The sequence below is a fragment of the Schistocerca cancellata genome, chromosome 2 (genome assembly GCF_023864275.1).
Source record: "Schistocerca cancellata isolate TAMUIC-IGC-003103 chromosome 2, iqSchCanc2.1, whole genome shotgun sequence".
NCBI classification, from domain to species: Eukaryota; Metazoa; Arthropoda; class Insecta; order Orthoptera; family Acrididae; genus Schistocerca; species Schistocerca cancellata.
The window spans coordinates 384,461,890-384,474,777 of NC_064627.1; the positions used below are offsets into that span (position 1 = coordinate 384,461,890).

General features: G+C 41.3%; 1 protein-coding gene across 2 annotated transcripts in view; it reads left to right on the forward strand.

The window, feature by feature from the left end:
* LOC126161797 (protein nessun dorma-like) overlaps positions 1 to 12,888 on the forward strand; it is a 215,376-nt gene that overhangs the window by 73,409 nt on the left and 129,079 nt on the right. For both annotated transcript variants that reach the window (XM_049917886.1, XM_049917887.1), the window contains exon 3: positions 9,388 to 9,483. In XM_049917886.1, the coding sequence (XP_049773843.1) occupies positions 9,388 to 9,483 (96 nt within the window). The remainder of the gene's footprint in view (positions 1 to 9,387; positions 9,484 to 12,888) is intronic.

Here is a 12,888-nt window from a genome sequence, read left to right on the forward strand (position 1 = left end):
GAGTACTGCAAATTTTTGAACATATGGATAGAAGTCATTACAGGGGTTTTCAACAGAACAACATAATTTTTAAGGACCATTTGTAGTGGCTGAAAGGGAAATTATGTGGGCTTGCAACATAAGTGAAGAAATTGTTTTTTTATACTGACAATGAGCTTTATGTATGCTGTTAACCAGTCTTGTGTTGAAATGAGCTTTATATAAGCTGTTACCCAGTCTTGTCCTCATTTCATTGTTTAATAAGAGACTGTGATTAGGATTCCATCACAGTTGCAACAGCATTAGCATTTTAGTAAAGTTAAATTGTATAAACTCTACTATGTTTTGTTAAAAGAGGCCACATTTTGCATGACAGCAAGAGCAATGTAGGCATTACTCTTAATTTGCCACTGATGGCACTTCTCTGAAAGAAGAAAAATGTTAAAATGTTGGACAAAAATAAATCACCACCTTTGTTGCAAATTCAATGGAATCCTGTAACCTAGTGTGTCTTTAATAAAGAATAGCTGCAATGGCAACTTACCGAAGGTCTACCATAACATCCTCGTTCTTTGTAAAGCACTGAACTTTTCCACTTGTGTGTGTGTGTGTGTGTGTGTGTGTGTGTGTGTGTGTGTGTGTGCGTGTGTGTGTGTGTGTGTGTGTGTGTGTGTGTCCTTGGGGTAATTAGTCACAAAAATAGCTCACAAAATAAAAACCAGCATGTTTCCATAATCTTATTTTCCATTACCCAAAGGAATAGAGGCATCAACACTGTGTACTCGGGTCCCCCAGATAGAACTATGCGGCTTTCCATCTCCAGAATATTAATTTTTGTTGAGACAATAAAACTGTTTCATAGCTTTAAAGCTGTGAACACACTGATAACTTGCAGAACACAGTTGACTACCAAGTTAAAGTTTTGCTTCTTTTGCAAAAACACAGCAGTGTGTACAAAATGCTAATGCTGTTACAGTTGTGATACGAGGGTGAGTCAAATGAAAACCTTAAATATTTTTTAAAATATTATTTATTGTGCAGAAGTGTTACAAAGCTGTATCACGTTTCAAAATAATCTCACCCACACTCAATGCAAGTCCTCCAGCACTTAAAAAGTGCATAAATTCCTTTAGAAAAAAATTCTTTTGGTAGTCCGCGCAACCACTCGTGCACCGCTTGGCGTACTTCTTCATCAGAACGGAACTTCTTTCATCCCATTGCATGTTTGAATGGCCCAAACATACGGAAATCACTTGGGGGCAAGGTCTGGTGAGTATGGTGGATGAGGAAGACACTCAAAATGCAGGTCTGTGATTGTTGCAACTGTTGTATGGGCAGTGTGGGGCCTTGCATTGTCATGCTGACAGCAATCCATGTCACTTTGATTTGATTGCAACCCACAGATGATCTGTATATGATGCACTGGTGATAGTGGTCCCTCTAGGCATGTAATGCTCCAAAATGACACCTTTTTCATTCCAAAAGAGAGTCAGTATAATCTTCCCTGCTGATGGTTCTGTTCGGAACTACTTTGGTTTTGGTGATGAGGAATTGCGTCATTCCTTGCTCGCTTGTTTCATTTCCGGTTGATGGAATTGAACCCAGGTTTGTCCCCAGTAATGATTCTTGCAAGGAAGCCACCTTCTCGTTCAAAGTGCCGAAGAAGTTCTTCACAAGTGTCAACACGTTGTTCTCTCATTTCAGGAATCAGCTGCCGTGGCACCAATCTTACAGACACTTTGTGAAACTGGAGCACATCATGCACAATGTGGTGTGCTGACCCATGACTAATCTGTAAACATGCTGCAACGTCATTCAGTGTGACTCGGCATTTTTCCTTCTTTATGACTTCAACTGCTGCAATGTTCTGTAGAGTCACAACTCCTCATGCCTGACCTGAACAAGGACCATCTTCCACTGAAGTCACACCATTTGTGAACTTCCTGTTCCATTCGTAGAGTTGCTGCTGTGACAATCATGCATCACCATACTGAACCTTCATTTGGCGATGAATTTCAATGGGTTTCACACCTTTACTACGCAAATACCGAATAACAGAACGCTGTTATTCCCTGGTGCAAGTCACTAGTGGGACGGCCATCTTTATACTGATACTGCGACAGTGTGTGTGCATCTGCACTATGCTGCCACCTACAGGCCATTCTCCACGCTGTTTGTAGCACGCTTATCAACTTACAGGATAATGGCGCGAAATTTCGATTTGTTATTACAAATTTAAGGTTTTCATCTGACTCACCCTCGTAGAATGCTAAATCATAATCTGTTATTAAACAAGCGACTGAGGACAAAACAGATCAACTGTTTGTGATATAGCTCATTGTTGGTATAAACATGTAATATCTTGTGATTCTTGAGTTTCTCCCGGCGTATTTGATAATCAAAATATCCACGGGTATGCTGCCGGTCTATAGTGTCCAACGGGCACAATATTTCGGCGATCAAACAAGTCGCCATCATCAGGTGAACTGACGGACTGAGCTCCTGTGAACGTGCCGGCACGGAGATCCGTACGCTATGGCTGCTCAGAGGGAACTGGGTTTGGTCGCGGCGGCGGCCGATTTAAATACCCTCCGCCCGCGGCGCGCTCCCTCCGCCGTCCGCGCCCAGCGCCACGGTCGCGCGGTGGAACAGATTGCGACGGCGTCTGAGATGACGTCGGTGTGATGGCTCTGTCCGCCGTGGTCGTCACAACTATACGTCTGCTCGATTTACTCTTGATTAACCCGATCGCTGGTTCCCAAACCTTGCTAAGATTATAGCCACAGTCCCGGTTTATGAGGTCGTCATTGGTGCGAATTTCGATGGCCTCTCTAACAACGCTGTCCCAGTATCTCGACATCTGTACCAGAATCCTCGTGCGGTCATACTCCATGGAGTGATTTTCCGACAAACAATGTTCAGCGACCGCCGACTTGCTCGGATACATCAGTCGAGTGTGCCTCTGGTGTTCACGGCATCGATCCTCGACGGTACGCATCGTCTGACCAATATACGACTTGCCACATTGACACGGAATCTGGTACACGCCGGCCTTCCTCAAACCGAGGTCATCTTTGGCGCTCCCCACCAGTGCACGAGTTTTATTTGGAGGACAAAACACAGTTCCGACCCGGTGTTTCTTCAGAATGCGGGCGATTTTCCCCGAGAGTGCGCCTGTGTATGGAATAAATGCAATGCCTACCTCCTCCCTCGTGACTTCATCCATCTCAACAGGTTGTGCTGCAGTGGGTGGGCGGAGAGCACGTTGAATCTGCCACTCTGAGTACCCATTTTTTCGAAATACAGTTCTCAGATGTTCCAATTCCTGGGGTAGACTCTCTGCGTCAGAGATAGTGCGCGCCCTATGTACTAGAGTTTTAAGTACCCCATTCCTCTGTGAAGGGTGGTGGCAGCTGTCTGCATGCAAATACAGATCAGTGTGCGTAGCCTTCCGATACACCCCATGACCTAGGGTGCCGTCAGCCCTTCTCTTGACCAAGACGTCAAGGAAAGGTAATTTACCCTCCGTTTCAGTCTCCATAGTGAATTTGATGTTGGGGTGTATGGAGTTTAGATGTGTAAGGAAGTCAAGGAGTTTATCCATACCATGTGGCCAGATGACGAACGTGTCGTCCACGTAACGGAAAAAGCAAGTAGGTTTCCATACGGATGACGACAGGGCTTCCTCCTCGAAGTTCTCCATGTACAAATTCGCTACCACCGGTGAGAGTGGGCTACCCATGGCGACTCCCTCCGTTTGTTCGTAGTATTCTCCATTAAAAAGAAAATACGTGGAAGTCAAGACATGCCTAAAAAGTTCAGTGGTCTTCTCATCAAACTTCTGACTAATCAGTTCTAGTGACTCTGAGGGAGCGCTCTGAAATTGTTGTCTTACCAGCTGACAAAGGCAATGCTACAGTTGTTGTCTCCCATAAGAACTACACTGATAAGATGCAGAGCCTGCTAAATGACGATTCCTACCGGAAGATCAGCGTTGACCCTACAAAGAAGGTGGAGAACAAGACGAGGGCGCTTCTCAAAGACGCAGATTTACCGGAGGGTGACGCTAAGAAATTGTTACCCCAAGGTCCGGTACCGCCTAGACTATATGGACTCCCGAAGGTTCACAAAGAGGGGGTACCATTACGCCCCATTGTCAGCAACATCAGGGCACCTACATATTTGTTGGCCAAATACCTGACGGGAATATTAAGTCCTTATGTGGGTAAATGCCCTCATCACATCCGTAATTCCGTGGATTTTGTTAAACGCCTTGATAGCTTCAGGTTGGATGAGTCGGATATCATGGTGAGTTTTGATATCGTTTCCTTGTTTACGAGGGTACCCCTGCGAGAGTCACTAGAATTGATTAGTCAGAAGTTTGATGAGAAGACCACTGAACTTTTTAGGCATGTCTTGACTTCCACGTATTTTCTTTTTAATGGAGAATACTACGAACAAACGGAGGGAGTCGCCATGGGTAGCCCACTCTCACCGGTGGTAGCGAATTTGAACATGGAGAACTTCGAGGAGGAAGCCCTGTCGTCATCCGTATGGAAACCTACTTGCTTTTTCCGTTACGTGGACGACACGTTCGTCATCTGGCCACATGGTATGGATAAACTCCTTGACTTCCTTACACATCTAAACTCCATACACCCCAACATCAAATTCACTATGGAGACTGAAACGGAGGGTAAATTACCTTTCCTTGACGTCTTGGTCAAGAGAAGGGCTGACGGCACCCTAGGTCATGGGGTGTATCGGAAGGCTACGCACACTGATCTGTATTTGCATGCAGACAGCTGCCACCACCCTTCACAGAGGAATGGGGTACTTAAAACTCTAGTACATAGGGCGCGCACTATCTCTGACGCAGAGAGTCTACCCCAGGAATTGGAACATCTGAGAACTGTATTTCGAAAAAATGGGTACTCAGAGTGGCAGATTCAACGTGCTCTCCGCCCACCCACTGCAGCACAACCTGTTGAGATGGATGAAGTCACGAGGGAGGAGGTAGGCATTGCATTTATTCCATACACAGGCGCACTCTCGGGGAAAATCGCCCGCATTCTGAAGAAACACCGGGTCGGAACTGTGTTTTGTCCTCCAAATAAAACTTGTGCACTGGTGGGGAGCGCCAAAGATGACCTCGGTTTGAGGAAGGCCGGCGTGTACCAGATTCCGTGTCAATGTGGCAAGTCGTATATTGGTCAGACGATGCGTACCGTCGAGGATCGATGCCGTGAACACCAGAGGCACACTCGACTGATGTATCCGAGCAAGTCGGCGGTCGCTGAACATTGTTTGTCGGAAAATCACTCCATGGAGTATGACCGCACGAGGATTCTGGTACAGACGTCGAGATACTGGGACAGCGTTGTTAGAGAGGCCATCGAAATTCGCACCAATGACGACCTCATAAACCGGGACTGTGGCTATAATCTTAGCAAGGTTTGGGAACCAGCGATCGGGTTAATCAAGAGTAAATCGAGCAGACGTATAGTTGTGACGACCACGGCGGACAGAGCCATCACACCGACGTCATCTCAGACGCCGTCGCAATCTGTTCCACCGCGCGACCGTGGCGCTGGGCGCGGACGGCGGAGGGAGCGCGCCGCGGGCGGAGGGTATTTAAATCGGCCGCCGCCGCGACCAAACCCAGTTCCCTCTGAGCAGCCATAGCGTACGGATCTCCGTGCCGGCACGTTCACAGGAGCTCAGTCCGTCAGTTCACCTGATGATGGCGACTTGTTTGATCGCCGAAATATTGTGCCCGTTGGACACTATAGACCGGCAGCATACCCGTGGATATTTTGATTATGTAATATCTTCACTTATGTTGTTGCACACCCATACAATTTTTGCATACGCCAGCTTTCAATAGGCCTTAAAAAACATTATTTCATTGAAACAATCTACTGTTACTTCTACTGTGAATTATACAGAAAGTTTTGCGCAATATCTGTATGCTAAATAATCTTCTCTTTTTGTGCTGTCATTGGCCAGAAACTCGATTCAGTATCTTGAACAATTTATGAAACACAGTGGATGTTAAGAATATTTCACCTGCAGTGTATTGTTTGCACCTGGAGACAGAAGTGTGTTTATTGCATAAAATCCATTTTCTCAAGATTGGAGATAGATATAGAACTCCTCCAAGTTTGAAGGAAAATTCAGAATTTTAGCTATATCGGGTGATCAAAAAGTCACTATAAATTTGAAAACTTAGACTAGATAGAGAGGTAAAAATTGCCTCACCATAACTCCGGACATGCTTTACAGTGCTGTTCACAACATTATTCCTCGACTACATCTATTGTTGAGGAATGATGGCAGACATATTGAGCATTTCCTGTAAAGAACATCATCTTTGCTTTGTCCTACTTTGTTATGCTAACTATTGCTATTCTGATCAGATGAAGCGCCATCTGTCGGACATTTTTTGAACGTTTGTAACTTTTTTTTCCCCCTAATGAAACCCCATGTCATTCCAAGCATGTGTGTCAATTTGTACCTCTCTGTCTATATTATTCCGTGATGTAGTCAGTTTTCAAATTTATACTGACTTTTTGATCACTCGGTATTTTGTGAGCAGAAATATATGATCTAACATGCAACAAACCTGAACTCATAGTGACTCCTATTTTTCATTGTGATCTATTTGAATTTTGTGTGCTGGTGTACACAATGCCTAAAAATCACAGTCCCTATAACAGAGATAGGCAGTTCATCATGAAGCAAATATATGAGGCTATAAGTCTTGAAAGAATCAAAATGTTTCATCTGATAGTTTCTGTAAAATCATTTGAGGACGATTGCAGAGAAGTCGACTTGCGCACACCTATGTTTTGTCAGTTTAGTGCTTGCCCGCTGTGGTTGGTGCTGCCGGCCAGCTGCCAGTATGCTGCCCATTAGATTACACAGGGATATTCTTTGCATTGCATCAAGCTGCCTTATGATTGTCTCTGTTATGCAAATAACCTGCATTCTTTGTGTGTGCACCCTAAGACCTAACCAGGCAAACAGGGCTGTGTCTGGACGGATTTATATGTCCCTAGCTGTTCATGTATCCATCCCTAGCTGTTCCCAGGAGCACCGTAGAATATCACAGATACGAAACAAATCTTTAAACTGTATAAGTGTGCCATTAGATATCACCAAATCCACAAAACTAAGAGGGTTTGACAGAGTACTGTCACTGGAGTTCCATTAGGAAAATCAAATCTTGTTTTGAAAAGTGCGTAACACTGCTGGAATTACCTTATTACACAGAAGGAAGAGGGGTCTTTTGCTAAAGTATTTCCATTCCACATCAACCAAACATTGGAAATATTGCTTAAATTATCAATTCAGTCCAACAAGTTGGCAACAAAATGCTTTTATTTGAAACTGCTACGTATCACCAAGTGTCACGCCTCTGAATTGTAAAAGTTGTGTTCTTTATACTGTAGCAGTAGAAATTCATGACACTCTCAACTTCAGTAAGAGTGTCATAAGATGTAGAGATATCAAGGCCATAATCATCACTGAACTGCAAAAAGAATGGCAAATGTAAGTCATAGCAAAAGTTTGTAATTTGCATTCCAACTTTAATTCGCTTACTCCTCCAGAATACATTAAGGCCGGATTTGTGTGTTTTTAGGATGCTACGTCAAATTATTGGGTAGGGTATTTTAATTGTCGCGGTGGCTGGTTTATCATTTTCAGTTAGTGTTCAAGTCAGCATGATTATCTGAAACAGTCTTGCAATTTGACTTGTCCGTTTTTCCTTTAACATATATGGTATTGTTAAAATTATAATTTATAAAGGAATCTAACAATAAAATGAAAGACTTGTGGACAGTTGTAAAAAATGAAACAAACAGTAAGCAGCATGTTAAAACAAAACATTAAAACTAAACCTAAATGATGAAGTCATATCAGATCCCCACAAAATAGTAAATTGTTTTAATAACTACTTGAGCAAAATAGTACAAAAACTGCCACAGACCAAATACTCAACACCAAACACTAATGGAAACCATACCCGTACAGGCATCAATGTTTCTTCACAGTCTCCAATACTGAAGTACTTACAGCTATAAAAGGACTGAAGAATAAGTACTCCAGTGGCAGTGACAACATTATGATTTAATTATAAAGAAATGTGGAAAATCCATTGTAGAACCCCTAACTCCCATAATAAATGCATCCTTTACAAATGGAGTTTTCCCTGACCTACTAAAGACATCTAAAATTACCCCACTTCACAAAAAGTGCCCTAAAAATGATGTAGCCAATTACAGACCCATAGCACAACTCAGTTCATTCTCAAAAATATTTGAAAAATTATTTTACAAGAGATTGGAAGACTTTACTAATAAACTATCCTTATTAACATAACACCAGCATGTTTTTAGAAAACAAAAGATGACTACCACAGCTATTTATGAGTATCTCAACAAAACCTTAAAAGCACTGGATAATAAGGTAATCTCTACTGGTATCTTTTTAGATTTATACAAAGTCCTTGATGTAATTGACCATACCATACTCCTTAAGAAACTAGCAGATAAAGGTATAAGAGGAATTGCAAACAAATGGTTAGAATCTTACCTGTCAAACATATTGCAAAAAGTTGAAATTAATTTTGAAAAAAGAATACAACCACCCATCAATGTACTGTCCACTCCACTGACACAATGCCTATTAGATATGGTGTGCCACAAGGCTCAATCCTGGGACCCATACTGTTTCTGCTATACATTGATGACATAAGCACGAAGCTTGCTACAGGACATACCACACTATTTGCCGCTGACACGAGTATACTAATAACAGGCACTGGTACAGAGGACCACAACCAAAAAATTAAACTGCTAATGTTGTCACTCAGCAAATAAAGATGAACGGATGTGGGTATGTATACCTGTCCTTTTTCCCCCTAAGGTAAGTCTTTCCACTCCCGGGATTGGAATGACTCCTTACCCTCTCCCTTAAAACCCATATCCTTTCGTCTTTCCCTTTCCTTCCCTCTTTCCTGATGAAGCAACTGCCAAATCATTAAAACAACTGTTGCAACAGTGAAACACTGGCTTTCACAACAATCTGCAGTTTATGCTTCATGACATTTGAAAATATTTGATATGATCTCTGGTGAATTTTATTTGTCTTTCTGAAAGCATATGTTTACATGCTCTTGGGCATAGGGCATAAATGACAAATAATTTTCCTCCTCCTGTCTGGCAAGCGACACTAATTCAGCAGTGTTCTCCAGTCTTTTGCTCTAAACTAATCTTTAGACTTTCTGACATGAATGACTTTGTGGGCACGTGTGTTCTGCCTGTTAGCAAATACTTCGCTGAAAAAATTTACTCACTTCACATTTGTGCCAAAACATTTGAAACAATTTGCATTCACTTAAAGGTTCTTCTACAATCATCTGTGGCGCCCATGGGATGATATGAATGAATATTGCAAGTCTGATTGGCCAGCAACTCATCTTCAACAACGCATAGATCTGTAAGTAATGCACTTAATAATTTATTTCTTTCATTTGAATAACATATGGCAATGACATAGTGACACAATTAACCAATCAGTATTTTTAAACAACTTTTTGTGCGGTCTGTCATATATTTAAACAGATAAAGGCAAATTAATTTACTTGCAGGAGTTATATCAGAGTGATGAGAAAGTCATAAATTAGTCTAATAAAAAGGGTGTTTTAAGGATGTATGAAGATCCTACCCTTAACAGGAGCAAATTCAAGAGAAACAAGGTATGTTACAGGGCTGTAGCTGAGTAGTACTACTTGTTGGGGACACCTAGCCTGGCACTTCACAATTTACTTTTCAATAGTAGTAGTCTGTTTGCTCCAGGTTTCAAATAATCCCTTGTCATTAACAACATGAACACCAAACCACACCCTACATTCTCTCACATCATAATCATTCCAAGTTAAAAGTCATATGGAAATCTACTTACGCTCACTATTTGAGAAATTCTGTTAATAATGCAACCTTAAAACAATATCAGAACAGAGTCCCTTGGTGGTCTTGGCTTCTACCAGTATAATTGGAATTTGTTTCGTAGACTGTACAGCCACTATGTATTTCATAGATCACGCAGTCTCTGTCACTGTTGTGACTTTTTCTTGCAATTATGAGCTGAATATTTACACCCAGTTTCACTGATTTGTTCTCTCATATGGAAACAAACAGCACTACAAAATGAGAGTACACCAAACTTGTGTAATTTATCAACAATAAAGAAGATTCCTTGAACTGTCTCCACCAGTTATTTTTTCACCTAATTGTAGTTTTGTAATAATTCAATGTTCAGTGCTGCCGTTTCTAAATTTTCTTGCTGATGTACTATTACTTTGGCTGCTTTGCTTCAAGCCGACAAAATATTGAGCCTAGTCCTTATTTTATGAGGAATTTCTACTTCCTACTTCCTTGGTGGATCATCTGTGCCACTTGTACTTTGTGACACTGTTTACACCAACTAGTTTCATTTTCAGTACATCCCTTTTTACACTGTACTTTTTACATTACATTTCAATGAGTGATCTATTTCTTGTAACTACTAAACAAAATTTAGAAAGGGAGTTAAAGTTTAGAGAAAAGATATAAAAACCTTAAAATTTGCCAATGACCATGTAAGTCTGTTAGAGATGGTGAAAGACTTTGAGGATCCATTGAAGGGGAGGATAGTTTTTTGAAAGAGGTTATGATATGAAAAACAATAAGAATAAAACTAGTGTAATAATATAGTTGAGTTAAATCAGATGTTGCTAAGAAAAGCATCAAGGAATAATCACTTACATCATCAGAAGGAAACATTCCACGAAGGAAAAATATATTTAAAAACAAAGATGATGTGACTTACCAAATGAAAGTGCTGGCAGGTCGACAGACACACAAACAAACACAAACATACACACAAAATCCAAGCTTTCGCAACCAACGGTTGCCTCGTCAGGAAAGAGGGAAGGAGAAGGAAAGACAAAAGGATATGGGTTTTAAGGGAGAGGGTAAGGAGTCATTCCAATCCCGGGAGCGGAAAGACTTACCTTAGGGGGAAAAAAGGACAGGTATACACTGGCACACACACACATATCCATCCACACATACACAGACACAAGCAGACATTTGCCTTTATATATATATATATATATATATATATATATATATATATATATATATATATATATATAATAGAGGGAAACATTCCACATTGCGAAAACCAGAGTTTTGTGTGTATGTTTGTGTTTATTTGTGTGTCTATCGACCTGCCAGCGCTTATATATATATATATATATATATATATATATATATATATATTCAGCAGTAAATCCACTTAGCATAAGAACAATTGAAGAATCGGCCAAACATCGTGGGTGAAACAACACAGCTGTGCATACATAATGTTGTGGTCTTATAGCACATCATGAATCTGAACATGACAGACACTGACAAGTCATATTTCATGAAAGGGGTTGAGGAAGACTTGTATCAAGCTCTTCTAATAAACAAGGATACAGTGACAAAGAAATTCATCAAGTTGTGCCAGCGAATTGAAGAAATTAGACAGTAAAGGGTCATATGACAGAGGTAGGACCGACTGCTAAATGTCTTTGCTATGGCAGTTATAGGACCGACTGCTAAATATCTTTCCTATGGCAGTTATGGAAGACCACCTTGAGCTTGACTCATGTCCTAGATGATTAGAGGAAAGATACAGTAGTACATGGCAGCCATGAATTTCGAACTTGTACATCAGGAGGTGATAGAGAATTTCGAAGAACAAGTGTATCCATCTTCAGCACCAGTTTCCACCACCAATTGAACATGCAGTCAAGAATGGACTCAGCGAACTAGGACTTAATGCCATCAAATAACAACCCACTGTCCATCCAAAGCAAATACAACCAGTTTGTCTACCAAATAAAATGTCAAGCAGAAGAACAGACATTTGGAGGACAGAGGACAAGACACAGAGAAAGATGATGAGTATTGGATGACTATAAACACAACAACAGTCGTATTCACCTCGAACATTGGCAGACAGTTATAGTCAACCTGTGAGCTGAAGCTTATTGCTGTACCCCAGACTAGGCTGCTCCCCAACGAGCCATAGCCGTTTGCCTTTTCCATACAGAAGTATCAGCCACTTGTCTAGTTGTCGAATTGAGGTATCTAAGCAAGTCGACTGTCTGTAGAGATGAGGCTGCCACATAGCTCTATGGATGAGAGTTACCATCATCGTTGACTGCCAATCAGGACAGACACTGCTCTAGTTGTGGATTCCTTTATTTCTAATGTCAAACGCTTACTGTTGCCAGCTAAGGAAGACTATCTTCGTGATATCAAAGTGATTGTGCAGATCAGAAATGGGGAATATATCCAGCTGACAGGAACATGTATCCCAACAATCATTATATACAACACTAGCCCTCAGAATTTCACATTTTAACGGAATGTAGCCATTATGTTATTGTCAAGTGAGACTTCTTACAGACTTCACAAGCAGTCTTAGACTGTGGAAGGTCAGAGCTCCAAATTGATGAAGCTATTCCAACAAGCATATGTAACAAAGGTTGCTCTGGGTGGTTGTTTGCCACTGAAAACATTTTACACCGCCATCAACAGTTAGAAGAGTTCCACTCGTCAGTCATGATGCACAATTAAACTGTGGAGCTTTTGTCGATTACAAGAAGCTACTCACGATCACAAAAGAAATCTGCATGCCAGTGACAATCATAAATATTATGGGTGCTCAAGGAAAACTTTGGAACACTATTTGTCATGAGCAGCCACAACTATTATGTGCGTCGAGACAGCTGAACCTATCAAGGAAATGCAGCTTAGGGTCATCACAAAGAATTTTGCTTCACTGCCACTACAGACAAAGCAGGGAAGG